The sequence below is a fragment of the Siphateles boraxobius genome, unplaced genomic scaffold, assembly GCF_051911475.1.
Source record: "Siphateles boraxobius isolate OS27281-9 unplaced genomic scaffold, OSU_SipBor_1 13, whole genome shotgun sequence".
Classification (NCBI taxonomy): Eukaryota; Metazoa; Chordata; class Actinopteri; order Cypriniformes; family Leuciscidae; genus Siphateles; species Siphateles boraxobius.
The window spans coordinates 15,364,501-15,386,161 of NW_027508733.1; the positions used below are offsets into that span (position 1 = coordinate 15,364,501).

The 21,661-nt window shown below is 38.2% G+C and overlaps 1 protein-coding gene across 4 annotated transcripts in view; it reads right to left on the reverse strand.

Moving 5' to 3' along the window:
• Positions 1–10,437: 10,437 nt before the first annotated feature.
• The window catches only part of arhgef18b (rho/rac guanine nucleotide exchange factor (GEF) 18b), a 38,943-nt gene continuing 27,719 nt past the window's right edge, over positions 10,438–21,661 (reverse strand). For all 4 annotated transcript variants that reach the window (XM_077226082.1, XM_077226084.1, XM_077226085.1 and 1 more), the window contains 4 exons: positions 21,143–21,622; positions 14,259–14,583; positions 12,654–12,764; positions 10,438–12,535 (listed from right to left, as the gene is read on the reverse strand). In XM_077226082.1, the coding sequence (XP_077082197.1) occupies positions 12,402–12,535; positions 12,654–12,764; positions 14,259–14,583; positions 21,143–21,622 (1,050 nt within the window). In that variant the 3' untranslated portion in view covers positions 10,438–12,401. The remainder of the gene's footprint in view (positions 12,536–12,653; positions 12,765–14,258; positions 14,584–21,142; positions 21,623–21,661) is intronic.

Below are 21,661 nucleotides of genomic sequence, written 5' to 3' on the forward strand. Positions count from 1 at the left end.
TTTATCAAGACGTTTCAGACACTGTGAGAAAAGAGTGATGCAGCCACGTATATTACGAGAAAATTAAATACATTTTTTGACCTTGGATGCATGTAAACCAATTGCAGGAGACCTCCAAAACAAAATTAGGAGCCTTTAATATAGCATAACAGGGTGACGTTAAGACATCAACATTAATGAAATCAAACATTCCTCTATTACATCTTAACCAATTCAGTCGTTTCCAAATCAAATCCATGACTGAGCTCCAGGAGACTGATTGAAAAAGACATTGATACAGAAAGTAAGAGCTGGCCTGATGCCCGCCAGACACTCTCGAATAAGTTATGCATGTGGAGGTCAAAAGCCACGGGTCTGTGCACTAATAGAGCCGATCAGAGATGCCAGATGGGAGAAATCCCTAAAAGCAGCTGGGCGCGCTCCCATGGGGAAGAAAACTGGGTTTTCCAGACAGATGTCTTTGAAAAAATTATTTTGCAACCACTGAAGCCTTTGCAATAAATAGGATGACAGTTTAATCTAGCAAAGTTTCTTTGAAGCTTTGAAGTTTGAAGGTTATTGAGGCCTTAGGTAATTTATTTTAAGATCTACTAATATTGGCACACTTGGTAAAAATGAACAAAATGGTCTTTGAAAAAAATTTCTTTCCTGTTTATCCTCCTAGTTTTAGTTGCAAAGAGCTTATGGTTTATAGGTTATAGCTGTGACACTCATTTGGAAACTAAAGTTTTATGATAGAAATCAATTAATTTACTTGACAATGATCATGCATTGCTGACAGAGTAGCTGTGTGGACTGGAAAAACGGTGGCAAAAACAAACTTCATTCATCACCAGCAACATATTCCAGCTGAGCATGTTGACCCGCTAAGTGCTTCAGGTGAGCGCAGATGGGGAACAGCATCTGAATGAATGCAGTGAGAAACACAAAAAGGCACGGGATACGAGACGGGATATCTTCCTTTCAAAGGGATCTTGGCAGGGTGTGTGTGCGCCAGCCTGTTTTTGTAAGACTGCTTAAAAGCACCATTGTCATGCAAAATGCAAAACCGACAAACTCAAAAAGATTCTGCCGCCGACTCAATTAATGCAGCTCGCATAAATAGACGGTTGAATCTTGGCAGAAGACAAAAGGACTTTCCAACAGGGTCTGGAAAGGAAGAACCGCCACAGCGTGGACTGAAAGAAGGGGCGGTTGGCGTAGGCGGTTTCAGTGAGCGTAGTTGGTTAATGCTTGTCGTAACCCTGAGCAGAAAGAGCGCAATAGGGTGGAACGGACACTGGGGACAGAGGCAGGGGTCGGGTGCCCCCCTTCACCTAAATACTGGCGTGTGTCTGCCAGGCGGATGCGTGCAGCTGGGGGCCGCCAGGAACACAAAGATCCCGCATTAGTGTAAAAACAGCTTCCAATGGTTGCCCCCCATGGGGATTTTACCTCCAGGGTCCGAGCAAGAAGCGTCCTTTTTCCAACTGTCCACCTCCTGTAATTGCAACTAAATCAATGCACTAACGAAAATGTTATTTTGCCCTGCAGGAGTCTCCTGCAAAGCACATCTTGTTTAATATGCTCAGAAAAAATTAGGATCCTCGGGCACTGTTCAAGCTGGGGTTTATTTCCCAACCAACACAGCAACTCCAATTTCTTAAGTAATGTAAGAAATGTGTTGTTGTCGACACTGCCAGACAAGTCAAAGCAACGTGTAGATGAAAAGTGGCCACAAAAATACGCAATTCAGGCTGTCTTTTACCACAGGCACCCTTAAAGTGCTGATGTGTAGGTGCGTCTGTGCCCAGGTAATTTCCTTCAGTCGAGTCAAGATGTGATCTGTCAGGAACGTTAATGGTTCTAGTGGTTCCTCAAAGTCCTGTGGTTTAACTGGAGGGAGCCACCACACTATGGCATGAACAGCATTTACTCAGACCTCAAGGTGTGCTAAGCAACATTGAGAAGCTTAGTGAGATAATATATGAAATGATCACCTGAAGATATTCGTTTGAAATATTGGTCAATACAAACCTTGATTTTAGCTTGACCAAGCCTCAGACAGACAGACAGATAAACAAATACGATAGATGGATATATAGATAGATAGATGACAGACAGACAGATAAACATAAATATAAAGGAAAATATGAGGACAGTCTTCATTGCAAAGTAAAACACTTAATCTTATCTGTATCTCTGTGACCAAAAACATTGTACGTAACCCAGAATTTTCAAAAATTCTTAAATGTGTTCTTGCCAAAGTTAATGTATGATGAGAACCAGGGACAGGAAGCATAACTGACACGCTTTAACAAGCGTTGCAGGTTCTCCTGGAGCACATAAATCTCCCCTCAGTAAAACGCACATCACTCGGCATTCAACACAAAGAGCTGGGCGCCTCCACCCGCCTGGCCAAAACATCTCTTTGTCTAGACGCCATAAAAGAAGCCGCTTATTTGGGAAAACAATTGTGCACAGAAATCTGAGTCTCTAAAATTGAGACGAGAGACTTCTGAGAGCGTACCGACAGAAACGGGCTGTGGAGAGGAACAGCGTTTGTGGGGGGGGGGGACGACAGTAATCACTGTTTACACAATGGAGTAATTACACGGAACAGTAGGGGGGCGGCTGGGGGGGGGCAGGGGTCTGGACAGAAGCTTCGCTGGCAGATCTAGCGGCGCTCTGATTAACACTGAATGTTATTATGCGATGCCGCTTTGATGCTCTGTATTCTGCGGTCCATGGCCTCAGGTCGAGGCGTAGCAGCAAATTTAAAACATTTCTCGACTCTCAGTAGGTGAACAAAGGGAAAAAATTGAAAAAGAAAATTGTTCCTCTAAGCTCAGCGAAGGAGAATGATGATATTTGCAAGAGTTTGCACAGATTTAATTGTCTTCCAATGTGTGAAGTGGATTCTTTACCCCGAATGGTGACAAAGATAGCGCCTAGACATGCCACAGAACTTATTCACAAGCATTCCACGGACGCTTCACGTGTTTGGATGCTTGAAATAGTTCCTCGTCACCATAATGCCCCTTGTTTGTTTGGGATGAGTGGGATTCAAGGAAATTTCCTGGAGTAAAGAAAAAACGAGAAGGAATGAGAGTGAATCATATCTCTAGGACGGGAACGGAGCCGTAATTGGACCTTTGTGTCATTCAGACGGGGTGGGGCAGATGGTCTTTTCTCCAGCCTGCCCATCCCGATATGGGCCCGGTTGATAATTACGGGCCACTTGAACTGAAAAGGCACTCGAACAGTGACATCAGGATGAATAATACAACAAAAGGAAGTGAGGCGTCTGTCTGTGCCCGTCTCTAGGGTGTTGTGGTGTCAGTCTCTGTAACTCACAAGGTTAATGAAGCAGCTGTGTGCAAGGACGTACCTAGGCTTTTTGTGTGTGGCTCGTTGCAGGTTAGTTGAAATTGAAGCAAAATTCTTTGATGAGCCAAATATGTTGCGGTGATTTTGAAATCCAAGTCAATAAAGAGAATGAAAGCTCAGAATTATTAAGTTCGATCAGTTCTTCATAATGTCACAATCCAATTCCAACTACCTCCCATTCCCAACAATTTCCAGTGTACGCTCTATCAATAAAATTTGCTAAGAACAAGCCCAAAAAATGAAGCATAAGGTCAGCAGGCTCCATTCATTATTTTATCAAATTATTTTAATGATAAAAATATACTGTAAGACTGTGAACATCACTGATTGTTAAATATATATGTATATATATATATATATATATATATATATATATATATATATATATATATATATATATTAACACAGCATGCACAAACTGGGCCTCATATGATAATATAATTTTTTAGTAAATTATTTGTGAAACTTATGGTGTTACCAAAAATGTAAGCCCCATTCGCACCAAGGACGATGACTATAAACATAACGATAAAGATATAGTTGTAAAAATCGTTCTCAATATTAAATAGCAGAGTTTACACAACAGCTATAACGATAACGGTACAGAGAAACGATATCGTTGGAATCACTTTCAGAACGATTTTATCCAGCTGATGAACGATAAATACATAGACAGCCAATCAGAATCCATCCCGCTTTAAAGAGCTTGAGCTTTTAAAGTGACAGACAAGCACTCATTTAGAATAAACAGAATGATACTGTCCGCTGGTGTGGACGGAATTATAGTTATCTTTACAGTTAATGTTCTTGGTGTGAATTTACACAAAAATTGGAGTTCATATGGGTGATGCAGGTTTGAATCATGCAGGTTTGAATCAACAAAACGCTTTTTCCTGAAGGGCTGTTCACACCAAGAACGATAACTATAACTGATGACTATATTTGCTTTTATTCTAAGCATGTGGTGCAGTTTTATTGTCTGCCGCTTTAAATGCTTGAGCTCTTTAAAGCAGGATTAATTCATTCATTAACTGGAAAAAAACCTTGTGAAAGGTGTGAACGGGCCTTAAAAGTTTATGTAAGAATGTTTTTACAAAAGATAACATCTTACGTAATAGCATCAATTTTCCACAATATCATCAATATACACAACAATTGGTTTACCAAGAATTTGCAGACTTTTACACACAAATATAACAGAACTTTTATGTTGCATTAACAAGACCCAATGCAAAGCATTTATAATTTTAATAGCCTTTATTTTGCTAAGGAGAATATTAGAGACAATGTTGAATCACACACTTTTCAATAAATTGCTGGAAATAATATTGCTTTCCTTAATCCTTTTAATCAAATCAACGATTGACAGATTTATTATCAAACTAAGCAGCAGTAAAAGCCCTTCATGAAACCAAACAGGTTGGACGCGCTAACGCTAACAGGCCATTGACATTTATAGATCATTCAGCTTGGCAAGAATCTTAGTCTCTTTTTTCAACAGCTATTTGGCACAGGAGCATTTATTTTTTTTTATCACAGATTGCCATCCAACACACACACACACACACACACACACACACACACACACACACACACACACACACACACACACACACACACACACGGCCTGTAACTAAATACACAAAGATTTTACTATGGCAGCAGATTCTTTGCAGGCCACTTTATTGGATTACACCTCCACAAACTTATGAATAAACACAGTGTGTGTTGTGGCATACTATCAGTTCGCAGTAACCTTATCTTCCTGGCCATATTTCGCTTTTCATGATGATAAACAAAGAACAATAACTTCATTCACCACCCTTTGTACATTTATATCGGTCACTTTACAACAGTGGGTCTTTAAACACTACAAAATGATTACCAAAAAAGCAATAAAGTCATAGTCATTAAAACAGTTTCCATGGACACAGAGAAAAATACACAAAATGCATTTATTTTTACGAGGCCAGGTCAGGAAGTCATATGGCCTGCATGGGACATGATCACTGGTCTAGACTTTGCAGAGCTGTTATGCAACTGAGAGAGAGATAAAGATAAAAATAAAGAGAGAGAGAGCGAGAGAAAGAGAGAGAGAGAGAGAGAGAGTCACTATCATGCTGGTAAAAGTGTTAGCCTAGCAGCTTGTCTACAAATTAGCAGTTCTAACATCAACACTTTGAGTGTTATACAATTTTTTTTTTCAATTGCATTCCTGATGAGGTTAAAAATCGCGTTCCGGGGTTCACACACAACAGCTGAGTAGCCTACATAGTGCGGAAGTATAGGGTATAAGTGCATAGTGTGTCATTTGGGACGCAACTGACTCATTGAACAAGAAGTAATTTTCATGTTTGATTCGAAATGAAGCCGTATGATAACTGATGTGGCAAGTTTGTGAGAAGAAAAAAAAATTAGAAAGAAAAAGTTCATGAAACTTACTGGTAGTTCATGTGACATGTCAATAACGATGCGAATATATTTATAGTTATAATAATGGTATTCTAAGAAATAATTTACATAGTCCATAACCAACACAACATGTGCTATTAAACAAGTAAAAATATTCTTGCAGAATGGCACAAATACAGTGAAATGATCAAACTGGAACGAATTTATACTAAGCAATATATAGGTCTATTAGCATAGGCTACATTACATATTAAATATTCCCTAGTAATTTGTCTGGAGCACTACCAAGTATATTATTTAGTGTGACTAATTCTATAAGCGAATTTCTGTCTACTTTTACAGCCGAGAAGAGTCGACAAATCAACAGCATGAGGTTTGTTTTCGTTTGCGGACAGAGGTCTTTGCACAAAATAACTACAATTAAAGAAGAGTGACGTGCCAACAGACACTTGTGAACCAGACAGGGTTTGTCTCGCAGCATAGCATCAAAACACACACACACACACACACACACACACACACACAGCAAAGCTCGATGGTTCAAAAACCATTACAAAAGCAAGAGACCGAGACATCATCTGGTAACTACTCAGGAACTGGACACGAGGCTGTAAGTTCCGAATTGGATCAAAGGAAAACCACAACACCTGAAAATAGCTTTGTTCCGCCACAGCTCTACAATTAGCATGGCCTGAGAGACACGGCCACCAGGTCCTGTTAAGTTGGGCTCCGGCTCTTTTCCAGTGAGAACCGGGCCAGAATCAACAGACGCGCGGCCAGTGGGGTCACGCGCTCACATGAGCGTAGAATGACGGAAATAAAACCATATTGTCCGTACACAACACGGAAGATACTACATAACATAAGCACTGTCATACTTACGTTTGAGTTTCCTTTGCGGTCAAGTTCAATTGTAAATTGGCCAGTCAAAACCATGGGCAAGACACGTACAGCCTGTGTTCAAAACGGAATAGTTGCGTACTACACATTATAGCCTACTACTGTAGGCTACTGTTTTTTGTTTTCCCATCTAAATAAATGTAGCCTACCGTATTTTACGCATAGGGCCGAAATTGCATATTTCGCATCCATGTATAAGTCACATTTTATTATTAGCCTACAATTAAAATAATTTAAAATACAGGTAAATAAAACGAAACGTCTACAAACATTTAGCACTAGAAACATGTATTTTAGTTCCCGTCACTATAGATTTATCAGTATTCAGAACAGGACTGAAAACTATATTTATGAAACAAGTAATTAAAGGCATTCGTCATAAAAAACATTTATTATAAACGCCGAGCTTAAATTAATTAATTTGGCATGTGGGAAATGCGCTAAAAAGTAACCTACTCTCACTTGTCTCTCATTCGGCACGAATCCATATATGACTGCTTTGTTCATTTTTTGACATTGTATTATACAAGATGTCTTAAGTCGCAGAAACACACATTTCTGAGCGCTTTATTAAACAGAAATTTGCTGTTGGTGTATTAGCCTAAAAACAACATGCTCGCCAGATTGTTTATCTAAATAGCCCTATGTTATTAGAATTTACTGTTTACCAGGTTTTGGGTCATTTCCTTGATTAAATTTTTTTAATTCTTTTTTAAATGAAAACTAACATCATAAAGTATGATTTTTTTTACTTTGAGCAATTCTGGAGCTATAATTGACTCTTCTTAGGAGCATATAAAACAAAAAAGCTCCTTGGAAAAAATGAAATGTAATATTGTAGTAGTTATAAATAAAGGTTTATTTTAGTTCAGATTAGTTTGAGGGCAGCAATTGTATTCATAATGTCAAAATAAAACCGACCTAAATGTTACTTGAAGGCATTATAGTCTACTATTCCTGCCAAACTTCCATTGCAGTTAGTGTTACTACAGTACATCCATGGTGAATGTTGCTGATGATGTGGATGTAACCCCTCCACCCGGGTCCCACTTGACCCGCTCCAAGCGGGCCTCGAACCCGGGTCTCCGGCATGAGAGTCAGGCGCTCTAAGCATGAGAGTCAGGAGCTCTAACAAGGAGGCTAAAGACTGCAGCCTCTAGCATCTGTTGCCAGAGCGCCTATTGAGATCAGAGGAGTGAGGTTTACTCGCACAACAACTACTAGCTGGCCTCCGTTACATGGACACTGGATAGTTAATTCATGGCACAATGTTTCTTCCTGGTTTCCACGTCAGTGCTGTTTGATCCGTTAATAACGGAGAAATGTGAATGTTTCTCACTGGATCTCGCAGGAGTCGCAGCGATGTTATTACTTCTGTGGCAAATTCAAATGCTTCCTTTACTTGATCTCTTATTAGCGCTGTGTAGTAAGAGTGTCGCGTGATCAAGACATAGACAGTAAAAGAAATGGACACAGCGACCCCGTTGATTTCAACGGAGAGAGTTGAAGCCGAACATGGGCACTCACTTCCTGATAGCCAAGCGTTCTGCGCAGGCTCAAACTGAGCTTGATGACGTAGATGTCACGTGAGCAACCTGACTGACAGTTGTAAATCTTCTAGTAGCTGTGCCAAGACAAATCTGAATCACCCATAGACAGTCACCCAACGTTAATCGTGGACAGAGACGGTGAAGCGCGACCTGCAGCAACTTTTGGTAAGTATTCTGATTAATTATTTTGTCATTTTGCTTAATATTTATTTATTTAAAAATTAACGTCAGTACGCCTGCGAGACTGTGCGAGCTTCTCCTCCTGTCTATACGGTAATGTATCTATTGTGCGACATGAAGTCGCGTGGTTATGACGCAATTTTTAGCCTATTTTTACAAGAATGGCTTCTACGGGGCCATAACGTAAGATACAAAGTAATGGAGCCTTTTATACATTGTCGTGTTTCTTTAGAAATAAATAATGGACAAATGAAGTCTTTGGACGCCTCAAAGATTACCCCCTTGCTCCAAACCGTGTAGCGGTTGTAATCCATCAGCCGGAAGTTGAACCTGCCTCCGGGGGCCGCCATTGTAGCTGGCTATCACCTGCTGTTAGCATCCCATTGACTCCCATTCATTTTGGCGTCACTTTGACAGCGAATAACTTTACATCTGAGGCGTCCAAAGACTTCATTTGTCCATTATTTATTTCTAAAGATACACGACAATGTATAAAAGGCTCCATTACTTTGTATCTTACGTTATGGCCCCGTAGAAGCCATTCTTGTAAAAATAGGCTAAAAATTGCGTCATAACCACGCGACTTCATGTCGCACAATAGAGACATTACCGTATAGACAGGAGGAGAAGCTCGCACAGTCTCGCAGGCGTACTGACGTTAAATTTTAAATAAATAAATATTAAGCAAAATGACAAAATAATTAATCAGAATACTTACCAAAAGTTGCTGCAGGTCGCGCTTCACCGTCTCTGTGCACGATTAACGTTGGGTGACTGTCTATGGGTGATTCAGATTTGTCTTGGCACAGCTACTAGAAGATTTACAACTGTCAGTCAGGTTGCTCACGTGACATCTACGTCATCAAGCTCAGTTTTAGCCTGCGCAGAACGCTTGGCTATCAGGAAGTGAGTGCCCATGTTCGGCTTCAACTCTCTCCGTTGAAATCAACGAGGTCGCTGTGTCCATTTCTTTTACTGTCTATGATTACCCCCTTGGATCAAGATCGGCTCGCGCTGCTTTGGTCCAAACTGATAAACGGTCCGTCAACCACACAATAACGAGCAGTTTCGTTCCGCTTGCATTACGTTTGCCATTTGATGTTGGGCAATGTTGTGGTGGCTCCGGCGGATTATGAGCGCGCTTACCACGCGCAACGCGCCTACATTTGAAATAATGAAATTTTGGTGGGCAGGAAAAATGCCCCCCCCCCCCCCCCCCCCCACCCACCCTTTCTACATAGACAAAAAGAGTGACACAAATTCAGGTTTGAATAAGAGTAAATCATGAAGCAGATTTTTTTTTCACATATTTTATTACTAAAATGTCTCTAAAGGCAGCAGTTTTAAGTGTTCACAAGTATTTCTATTTTTCTTCGGCAGAGTGAGTAAAATGGTGTGGTAAGAAAAAAATTCACACTGGCCTTGCGTGCTAAATCCTTAAGACAAGAAACATCAGAAACATTAACACTTGAGGTCCCCTTAAAGTTAGCTGGTATTGAAAAGTGGCTAGTGAAACTGGAAACCGAAAAATAATATTTTTTTGGACATATCTGAAATAATGTGACAAAACCACAAAGGAATAACATCGTACAATAATGTCATACAATCACCGACACCAAGAAGCTATAGTCACAATGTATGCCGGCCGGATCAATTGACAATTTAGAGCGACATGATGGATTTTTTTAAGCTCACATTTTTAGAAATACAATAAATCAAAGAGAACGATTCATTCGGAAGTAAAGTGCGCTGCGGCTAAAGGAGTGAGACGAACCATATCATTGACTTCATTAAAACATCATCAACATCACATGATTAATTTATGCTTCATTGACCTTCAGAACATGTGAAATATCCCTTCACTTGCACCACTGAAAAGCATTGGACCTAGAAACTAATATGTAGGCTTAATATCGAATCGAAAAGCCGTTTCATAAACGATAACATCAAAAATAAGCTGAAATGTGATCCAAAAGCAATGCATTATGAGTAGTTTTTAAACTAAAATAAAAACACTAAGACTGAATGACAGACTTCATTTTTTTTAAGAAAAAAGTGCCTAGAAAATGAAATAAAATTACACCCAGGTTGAGCACTATAACCATATGTAATTACATTGGTCACAAGACATCCTTGCATAATATCTACATCTCATCTATGTTAGAACGAAACTATGTACAACATATACATACAAATCATATGGTCGCAGGAAACGACCATCAGAGATCGTTCAGTGACTTGATACTCACAGCTCATGAAACGGAGTGGTTTAAGTCCTAGTCTTTGGGGGCATTACTCTAAAATCCAAAGTAAGTATTACATCACACCTGCCGTTTCTGCGGTCAATTTGAGAACAGAAGAAATACTTGACAGCTTTACGGACTTAAATTAGACATGGAATGAAATGAATTTGGGTCATTAGGGAGGAGGAAATGCGAAAAGTAAATCTGTTTACAGGAAATTAATAAATGTATGGAATAAATAGTTAATAAAATGTCTTCTTGAATGTGGAAATAACTAGGATGGGTAAGAAAACCAAGTTGACTTTGTTAAAAAAATAAGAAATGTATAAATCTACCACAATGTTTTTACAAAAAGGGCAAACTAATAAATTCTCTGTTTGGCACTAATATTAAGTGGAGCAGGTCATATTTTACCTAAATACATTTTTAAAATAGATGACGAATCCTATTTTAGGATGATTTAAATTTTGCATTGGTGGAAAATGTGTTTAATTGCAGATTTTCAAAAGTTCTCATTAACGTAATGCAATAAATAAATAAATAAATAATCAAATTCTCATTACTGTAATGCAGTAACAAAAATGTTACCAGACAACAATTTTTTGCCAATTTTATTAAAAATAGCAGAAATTAAAAACAGCAAAGCAAATACTACCATAATGTATACTTACTATACATCTATTTTTTTTAATGATTTGAATAATAAAAATAATAATAAAAAGATATCTTCACATCAAGGTAATGAGAATGAGATTGTTTCTGCATTATGGTATTGAAAATTTGAGGGTAAAATGTAATGAAAATTACATCACATCACAAAAATTGTAATGATCCTCATTTCTTAATTTTGTTCCAAAATTTTTTTGGGGAGTTTTTGTGAATTCGATTGCTTATATTTAAACAAATTCTTATCTTATATCGACCTTTTGATAATTTGGAAAGCTGAAAATATGGCTTATTCAACATCTGAAACATTTGTGTCCTTCAACTTATTTGAATGGAGCCTCAAAATATTGAGATAATTGAGATAATAACATTCTCTTTAAAGACCTACTAAAATAAAAATTAAAAACAGAATATTGGTTAGTAAAATCTTGGTTTCTCTTCACGTTCTCTGCTTATTTTTTTTATGATCGTTTGGAAGAAATCTTTAAAAAGACGGATGACGTGAATAAAGCGACCACTGAAATGGATTCATATTAATTATCAAATAAAAATAATGTATACAGTGTACGGTCAAAAATAAAATATCTTGGACAGAATAAACCAGTATGTGAACAGACCGTTACTTAAATTGAAAAAATTTCAATAAAGTCTTTTTCCATCAGCAATGACTTTCCAGAGTGACCACTAACTATAACTGAAACGGAACCGATCCATCTGCAGAAAATTGCCGTCCCAAATACAGTGTTTGAAATGAAATGGACATTGACGCTGTGCAAATTAGCTCACCACAACAATACGCTACCAAAAACATCCATTTATCCTTCATATCGCGCGTTCAGAGCGCATGCTACAGAATTAGTTAACTTCGCTTGAAGCTGTCCGTCAAAGTCTTTGGGTTTTCTGGACATGCTTCTTTTATTTTTTCGCACAAACTGAAACACTTATCTTGTTTTTTTTGCAGGCTGCAATAAAACTTGTTAGTAGTTAAGACAGGATTAAAACGTCTTCGTTATGTAAAGATTCAAGACCGGCCGAAACATCATGGCAAAGTCTTTACATCCCATCGGATGCTGTGCGGAGCTCAGAAATAGATAACGTCCTCCTTGACGGCTTCATCATTAACAGTGTTCTGGGAGGTCTGGTTGTGGGTTCTGAGCGCGACGGGCGCAAGGCTGGACTGGGCGTCTGTATAAGCGTCTGGAGGGATGAGGGAATCTGCAGGGTGAGCAAACCAGACAACAGGCCTGTCAGCTGGGCCTAATAACTGTTTACACAGCGGGATACGGCCCGTTCAGGCTGAGCCGGGAATGTCGGGTGCGGTTGTTTGTCTTACCTGAATGTGAATGTTGTGGCTGGTGGGGGCTGATGGGCCGGCGTGCTTTGTGACCTCCATCCGAATCCCTCGCTGACAGCTTGATGGCCATCTGCTTCATGTCAACAGAAGCTGTGAAAAAGTGAAGACAGATTTAGGAATCAGCAAATTTACTCCCAAAGAACATTGTTAGGTGGTCGCAAACTGATCCAAAAACATTATCCATGACAATGTTTGACAACCATACCTTCATGCCACAATGAACTGCTCTGTTTGGCACTAATCTTAAAATGGAACTGTCAATAATTTACCCTAAATAAAAGATTCTATTTTTAAATATTTTTAAAGAAAATAAAGTCTATTTTAGGATTTACCTTAAACAATTGCCTTTGTTTTACCTTAAACAATTAAACATTTCCCCCCATTCCTCATTACTGTGATGGAAAAAATAATAAAACAAAGGTTAGGTTGGTTGCATGTTATTATGCATAATTTACTGTTATTATTACTACAGTATAAGTACAGGTAATATGAATATCAAGCAGTGGTGGCCTTCTCTGCTGGCCTAAACACTACCAGAATCACTGACATGCAATTAAATATATTTTTCCATGAATGAGTATTAAATTATTCCCAATAGTCCATTCTCTCAATTTCATAGCTTTTCTCTTGGTTGCACTGCTTCCTGTAGTGAATGTTTATGTTCAAGCTTTTATCCAATCATATTTCAGCCATCGTGTAGTCAGGGTCAAAGAAATCTGCCTTGAGGCCTTCAGAATCGACAGTGCGGGCGCTTGTAGCTTAAAATGAATGGCAATGAAACTGTTGCTTTAACCAATCAGATAATCAGTCAGATTTAATCAGCCAATCAGATTTCGATTTGACTGCACCGGGGCCATCTAGCATGCGTACAATGACGTCGCCATTTTCACGTCCTTTGATTGGATGTTCAGAGCGCGTACTATTACTGGTAGTCAGAGCTAGCTTATGGCATCTGTAGCAAACTGCATAAACTAAAATATATTGACACAACTGAAGGGCTAGGTGTGAAATGCCGCCACTGATATCAAGAAAACTGTAAAATAAAGTGTTAGCAAAAACAATAAATAAAATTAGAATTCTCATTGCTGTAATAAAATTACAAAAATCATATTTGTTCAGACAACTATTTTTGTCTGTTTATAAAAAAATAAATGTACATTTTTTAAGAAAGCCTATTTGGATGATTCCAATTTTGCATTGAAAATTTGCAAACAAACACATGTTCCCCCAAAGTTCTCATAAACGTAGTAATACACTAATAATAATGAAAAATAAATAAAGTGAAAATCTCATTACTGTAATACAGTAACAAAAAACTAATTGCATTAATAAAACTAAATTTTATTAAAAAGACTACATTAAAGTAGTTACAATTATATTTAAATTTAAAAAAAAAAAGTAAAAAAAACAATTTGGGAGTAAAATGTAATGAAAATGCCATGACAATGCAAAATTCATAATGTTCCTCTCAAAGCAGCATCCGCTTCATGCCAACAGAAGCCGTGAAGACGGATTTAGAAATCAGCAAATTGGCTCCCAAAGAACGTCATTAGTTGGTCTCGAACAGACCAGAGTGGTACTGACCCAAACTCTCGGTGCGGTGCGAACTCCTGCCCTTCCAGCTCTTCTCCTTGCCCTTGCTGAGGGCAGCGAGTTTGGTGGGGATCTGCTGCTGGACGCCGCCCTGCTTGTGCAACTGGTTGGTGGTGCTGATGAGATGGATGGGAACCTCGGTCTTGGCCGGCAGGGTGTTGCAGGAGCTCTCTCTGCGCGAGTGGACTTCAGGACGCTCTGGGTAGTCGGCGGGGGATGCAGACAGAGTGGCCCGCAGGAGAGACTTTTGAGGAAGCGTCTGGTCCCCTGCTCCGCCGAACAGCAGCTCACCGTTGAAGCTGGAGGAAACGGAAAGCTAAAACACAAACGTGAAATGCAAAGGTAAGCAATTTCAGGCAAAGGGGTTGATGAACATCTTAATTCATCGGATGCATTAGTATGAGGACAAAACTATGGCAATTCTGCAAAGAAACAATGCACAAAAATGTTATACTCTTCAGTTACAATCATAGAGAATCGCGAAACACTAGCAGGACTAACTTGTATATATTTGTACGTAATGTGACAATTTTTGCAAGAATGGGACCATAAATCGTTGAACTGAACGCAACAATTTACACTAATGGATTTAAAAACGATGGAGTTGAGCGCAACAATATACACAATAGATTTACGACAAATTAAACGAATTGCAACAATATACACAAGAATGGATTTATGAATGATTATATTGAACGCAACAAATTATATAAGAATGTAATTACGAACAATTGAATTGAATGCAACAATTTACGTAAGAACGGATTCATGAATGATTGAATTGAATGTTACAATTTATACAAGAATGAATTTATGAAAAACTGATTCAAATGCAACAATTTATCCAAAAATGGCTTTACAATGAATGTCACAAACAAATTACACGAGAATGGATTTGCTAACAACAGAATCAAATACGACAAATTATACACATACATAGGAACAATTTATATTGAAATTAGCATTTACGCAATAATCGTTCATTCCGTTCAGAAAGCCATTTTTTTCATAATCTGTTACACTGAATTCAGTGGGACAACGTACATAGTCACTTCATGAATAACCAAGAATTGTACCAACTGCAGAACTTTAAACGATACAGCAGAAATTGTTGAGATAAATCACTTGTCTTCAACTATTCCTCACTTGTTACTTTGAATGAACACATCTACTACATGAATAAAACGTTAAGTAAATATTACGGATCAAAAAGTTTGTTGAGACTATTTAAACAGTATTTAAACTCAGCTTTTGAAGAGCAACTTCCATGTTTAAGCACAGGAAATACCGAGCAGATGTGCAATGTAGGAAATCCAGTACGAAGAGTTTGGGATTTACAGGACAAAGCTAAATTTAAAACAGATGCTGCTTTGCGTGCAGAAAAAAGACGTCTGATGCCCAGTCAACACAGGCATAAAATGTAACACAAATTGAAGACAGCTCCACATGAAAGGTCTAAGTTAAGCATGAGGTAAAGATTATTAATGCACAACAGCCACTAACGGTTAGCGGGTGGCTCCCTCCAAGTCCTTTTCATCCAAAGGACATAGTGTACAGTCTTTGGATGGATTGTCTACCTGGTGTAAACAAGACTTGCTCAAGGGCCCAACAGTGATTATGCAATTCCTGGGAAGTACCTAGAAGTAAACCTTAAAAATGTGTGCAAGGTGTTCAAATAATAAACCGTGACGTTATCAACACACTTGGAAAAGATTGAATAATCATGTGCTGTTCAACTTAAAGGTGTGGAGAAGATGGCCAATCTTCTTCGCACCTTAAGATGTGATGGAAACTAGTGCCGCCCTCCTGAATCTGTGCATCATGCTTCAGAAAGTCTCCAATTTCTTTAATTTCATCAAAAAAGGGACAAAAATGCTGTTTAGGAGAACATCCAAACATTTTCCTCTGGAATTGTCAATCATCTAGAGGTTGGAAAAGCCTGACCTTCTCCAACTCGCCCAGGGCGACATCATCTTGAACCATGTTAGTTTTCCCAAACGCTGGGATTCATACACAGATGCTCCATTGTTTCCAGTCCTTGAGGTGCCTTCAGTAAATATAAGGTTTCCAGAGCGTAAAAATGTGCAAGGTTTTCGGCACAAAGACTTGACTGACATCACATAAACAATTAGGATTGGCTGCATTCCAGCGCTGGTATTAATGAAAGGGTGCTAGCAGGTAATTATACGTTGTGGTTTTCCCAACTCAAGACTTCCCTGGATACTTCAAGCAAATATTCATTTGGAGCAACTCTGCTGTGCACGGGCTGGTCGGAAGGGCTCGCTGCTGGAAACGTGGCTCTTAAATCATGGTGCTAAATACCTGTTTCTGAAGGGTTGTGTTGGGTGTTTTTACTTCACGATGAAGCATCACAAAGACAAATCCTTGGAAACAGGAACGTGGATTATATAAATCTTACAAAAGCAAAATATACTCAGCCATATTTAAGACGTCAAATTTGAGTGAATACACTACTGGTCAAAAGTTTGGAATAATGTTTTTGAAAGAAGTCACCAACTCACCAAGGCTGCATATATTTCATTAAAAATACAGCAAAAACTGTAATATTGTGAAATATTATTAAAAATTACATTTTACAATACATTCCAGTTCAAAAAAGCTGTATTTTCAGCATCATTACTCCAGTCTTCAGTTTCACATGATCCTTCAGAAATCATTCTAATATGATGATGATTTGCTGCTTAAGGAACATTATTATTATTAACAATTTTGAAAACAGTTGAGCTGCTTCAAATTTTAGTGGAAACTGTGATGCATTACCATTCAAAAGTTTGGGGTACTTTTTTTTTTTTTTTTAAATAAAGAAATTAATACTTTTAAGTTCATCAAAAGTGACAGTAAAGACATTTAAAATTTTACAAAATATTTTTATTTCAAATAAATGCTGTTCATTTGAACTTTCTATTCAATGAATGATAAAACAATTATCATGATTCAAAAGTTCAAAAGGAGGAGCATTTATTTGAAATGTGAATATTTTGGAACATTTTAAATTTCTTTAATTCACTGTTGATAAATGTAATGCATTTTTGCTGGTTAAAAGTATTCATTTCTTTAAATCTTACTGTCCACAAACTTTTGAACTGCTAAAGCAGTTACCTAAAGCTAAAGAAATCTTGATAGTTAAAGTATTCAATATTTATCTCTATTAATGGCTTGAAATTTTTTTTTTTTGTCAGAAATGATCATCAATTCAAACAAACAGCCATTTTTGTTAAAACACAGTAAAATGTAATTACAAAATGTCAAAACATTTTTCAAATTTGCATTGTTTTTTTAAATAAATGTTTTTATGTACTAATATAACAATACACACTAATATTAATTTATATTAATTCATATTCATATTTTTAGCAATACCTTATGAAACGATTGCAACACTGAAGTTGAAGTTGAACTAACTCGAATCTGTCATGAATATTTGATACATCGCCCAGCTATTCAGGGAAATGGGAGCTGGCATTATACATGAAATTAGCATGATGTCACCTCTCCGCTCTCTTTCAGTGCCACCGACGTGCTCCTATAAAAAATATTAAGCAGCAAAAACTGTTTTCAGCATTGATAATTATAATAATAATAACAACAACCATTAATAAAAATTGAGTACCAATTGAGCAGCAAATCATCATATTATTTTGATTTCTAAAGGATCATGTGACACTAAATATTGGAGTAATAATGCTGAAAATACAGCTTTGATCATAGGAATAAATTACATTTTAAAATATTAGAATAGAAAACAGCTTTTTTTATATTGTAATAATGTTTCACAATATTAATGTTTTTACCGTATCTTAAATCAAATAAATGCAGCCTTAGTGAGCAGAAGAGACATTAAAAAAACATTAAAAACTCTTAATTGTTTAAAATTTTTGACCTGCACTGTATGAGCGAGCGAGCGAGAGATAAGATAGATAAGCAGCACATAAAAGTCCAAAATTCATAGTTATCTTAAGAGTTGAGCCCTGGTTTAACAAAAGGAAGTGACTAAGGCAGTAACAAAAGAACAGGTCTCATCCAGGTCAAACAACCCCCAATATATCCGACATGACAGCCGACACTGAGATGGATAATAAAACCAGTCCAGGAAACGGCTGAAACTCAAAACAAAGACGAACGGCACAATTAGGAAACCATAAAATCGTACTGAAATCGTAAAAACGACATGAACAAAAAATGTTGTCCTTGTGCTTAATCTGATTTATTCTAATGTTTTTAGGTCATAACAAATTCAATGAACACTCACAAGTGCTCATATGAAACTAGAACATTCTAAATGAACCGAAAAGCATAAGATTTGTCTTGTTAGATCTCTACTATATGAGATATGTTAAAACAAGGTCTGTAGCCTGGCACCATGGACAGACGGTTACTATGGACTCATAGCCGCACTAACCTGAGATAAGCCGAGATCACAGGGAATCTGACAAGGCCAGGCATGACCGGACATGCCTGCATGACCTCAAAAACATACAATGAACAGCAGAGCTGCGGCAACTTACTGTCAGGGGCTGTTTGTGACGACAGTTTGACACTTTTTCAAAAAAAAAGTCAATGGCTACCATCAACTGTCTGGTTACCAACATTCTTCAAAATGTTCAACAGAAGAAAGAAACTCATACAGGTTTGAAACAACATAAGGGTGAGTACATGAAGAGAGAATTTTCTTCATTTTTGGGTGAACTAACCCTTTAAGAAACCGTATACGTACATGACTAAATAAAGGAAATAATACAGGGCTTCCTTAAAACCGACTAGTCAACTAGTCATTTTGACAACTCGATGACTAGTTGATTTTGAAAATATGCTTTTTCCTCCGTCCCTTCATTCCTTCTTCTCCACTAAATCACTGATTCACGCTCATCTGTAACCCAGCAGAGCAAACACACGCCCGGCTGTGGCCGTTTGATTTCGGACCATAAACTTTAAATGCGCATTCTTCCTTAACACTATAAAATGACTAACACTGATTGTAATTGATCCTGGCTGGAATGCATTTGGTATGGTCACTGCCTATTAAAATTGCTAACGTCACAGCCCATTAGGAAAATTCCCCGTTTCTGGAGGTTCCACAGCCACGTTTAAACGGAGGCTGAAAGACCGGCGTTCATTTCTGAGGAATCTGTCAAAATGAAAGAGGCTAGTCATCAAGTATGCACACGCAACCGGACAGACAGGCTGTGTTGCTCATATCAGTTTAACGGAAATCACGAAGAATTCCTGAGTTTGACCATAAACAGAGCGTTAGTCAAACTGTTGAACAAAAATACACGGGATGGTTTCAGTACTGAGACTTGTAAATCGCACAGTATGTGGCTTTTGTTCTACGCTGTTTACAGAGGCTTTTCTGAGAGCCGGATAAGACTGTTCAAACAACGCTTGACCGAGTGTCTGCTTTTTTCCCAGAGAGGTTCTTGGGTAATCTAGCAGGCTCATCAGCAAACAGGTAGGGCAGGGTGGCAGGTCGATCAGCAAAGCCACTGCTATGAAACCACACAGCGCCACATTGTTCCCATGGATTGTCCTGTGCAGAGAAGCTGAAAGGAGACCGTGGGAAAGGCAGATGCTCTCAGCTGGCACACCTACACCTTGTTTTTAATAATAACGTGTGGCACTGAAAGAGAGCGGAGCGGTGACATCATGCTAATTTCATGTATAATGCCAGCTCCCATTTCCCTGAATAGCTGGGCGATGTATCAAATATTCATGACAGATTCGAGTTAGTTCAACTTCAACTTCAGTGTTGCAATCGTTTCATAAGGTATTGCTAAAAATATGAATATAAATTAATATAAATTAATATTAGTGTGTATTGTTATATTGGTACATAAAAACATTTATTTAAAAAAAAAAATTTAATTTGAAAAATGTTTTGAAATTTTTTAATTACATTTTACTGTATTTTAACAAAAATGGCTGTTTGTTTGAATTGATGATCATTTCTGACTAAAACAAATTTCAAGCCATTAATAGAGATAAATATTGAATACTTTAACTATCAAGATTTCTTTAGCTTTAGGTAACTGCTTTAGCAGTTCAAAAGTTTGTGGTCAGTAAGATTTAAAGAAATGAATACTTTTAACCAGCAAAAATGCATTACATTTATCAACAGTGAATTAAAGAAATTTAAAATGTTACAAAATATTCACATTTCATATAAATGCTCCTCCTTTTGAACTTTTTGTTCATCGAAGAAATCAGGGTTTCCACAAAAATATGAAGCAGCACAACTGTTTTCACCACTGATATTGGTAATAAATGCTTCTTGAGCACCAAATCAGCATATTGGAATGATTTCTGAAAGATCATGTGACACTGAAGACTGTAATTTCAGCATTGCATCACAGGAATAAATTCTGTTATTTTAAACTGTAATAATATTTCTGAATATCACCGTTTATTGTATTTTTGTTCAAATAAATGCAGCAAGGCGAGATTAAGAGACTTAAAAACATTTACAGAAACATTACAGAGCCCAAACTTATGGACAGTAGGCCTAGATATGCAAATAAACCCGGGTCCAAACTTTCTGGAAACACGTCCAACAAAGATTTCAAAACAAATCAAAACTGTCCAAAATATTTGACCATGATTCTAAACATAAATAAAATTGTTTGGATGCTTAATTATTCGCTAAGTTTTAGTTTTAGCCTGAATATTTTGCGTGTAAATCTTACATTTTTGTGTCAACTAGTCAAACTGGTATGATGATTAGGAAGTATTTAGAAACCTGTCTAAAGTAACTTCAGATTGTTAATTAGTTTTAGATTTTGTGGCCATCCAAGAGAACCAAGATTCTTATGGAGACATACAATAAGTATGGAAACAACTCGAGTCAGGTGGCATCTCACCTGTCCAACTTCCTGTGCGTAGAGAGCAGCAGTATTCGGCACCGTGTTGTGCTTCTTCAGCTTCCTCTGTTGCTCCAACCGTTCTCTCTCTTTCTCGACCGCACGTGTGGACTCTCTCAGCCTCTCCAGGTCTTGCTGGTACGTCTGTCTTTGCCTCTCCAGTTCTTGCCTGTCCTCGGCCAAACGCAACTCCAGCCGGCGACACTCGTCCTCCTTCTCCTTGAGCCGCTGCTGTTCTGCCTCCGCCTGCCGCCGCTGCTTCTCCCGCTCCCGTTCCCAGCGCGCTTGCTCCTGCCGATGCTGGCTCTGCAGCCGCTGGAAGTTGGCGAGCTCCTCGCGGTGCTTCTCCAGGTTCCGCTGCTTCTCCTGCTCCAGGAGCACGTCGGTGCCGCGGTTCCGGCTGCCGGGACGGTCCCGCTCGGCGGTGAGGAAAGAGGCCCGCTGGAGCTCGATGAGGCTGTCCTGCTGAGAAACTATGGCCTGAGGGGGAAGGAGACAGAAGAGACTTGATGTTTGGAT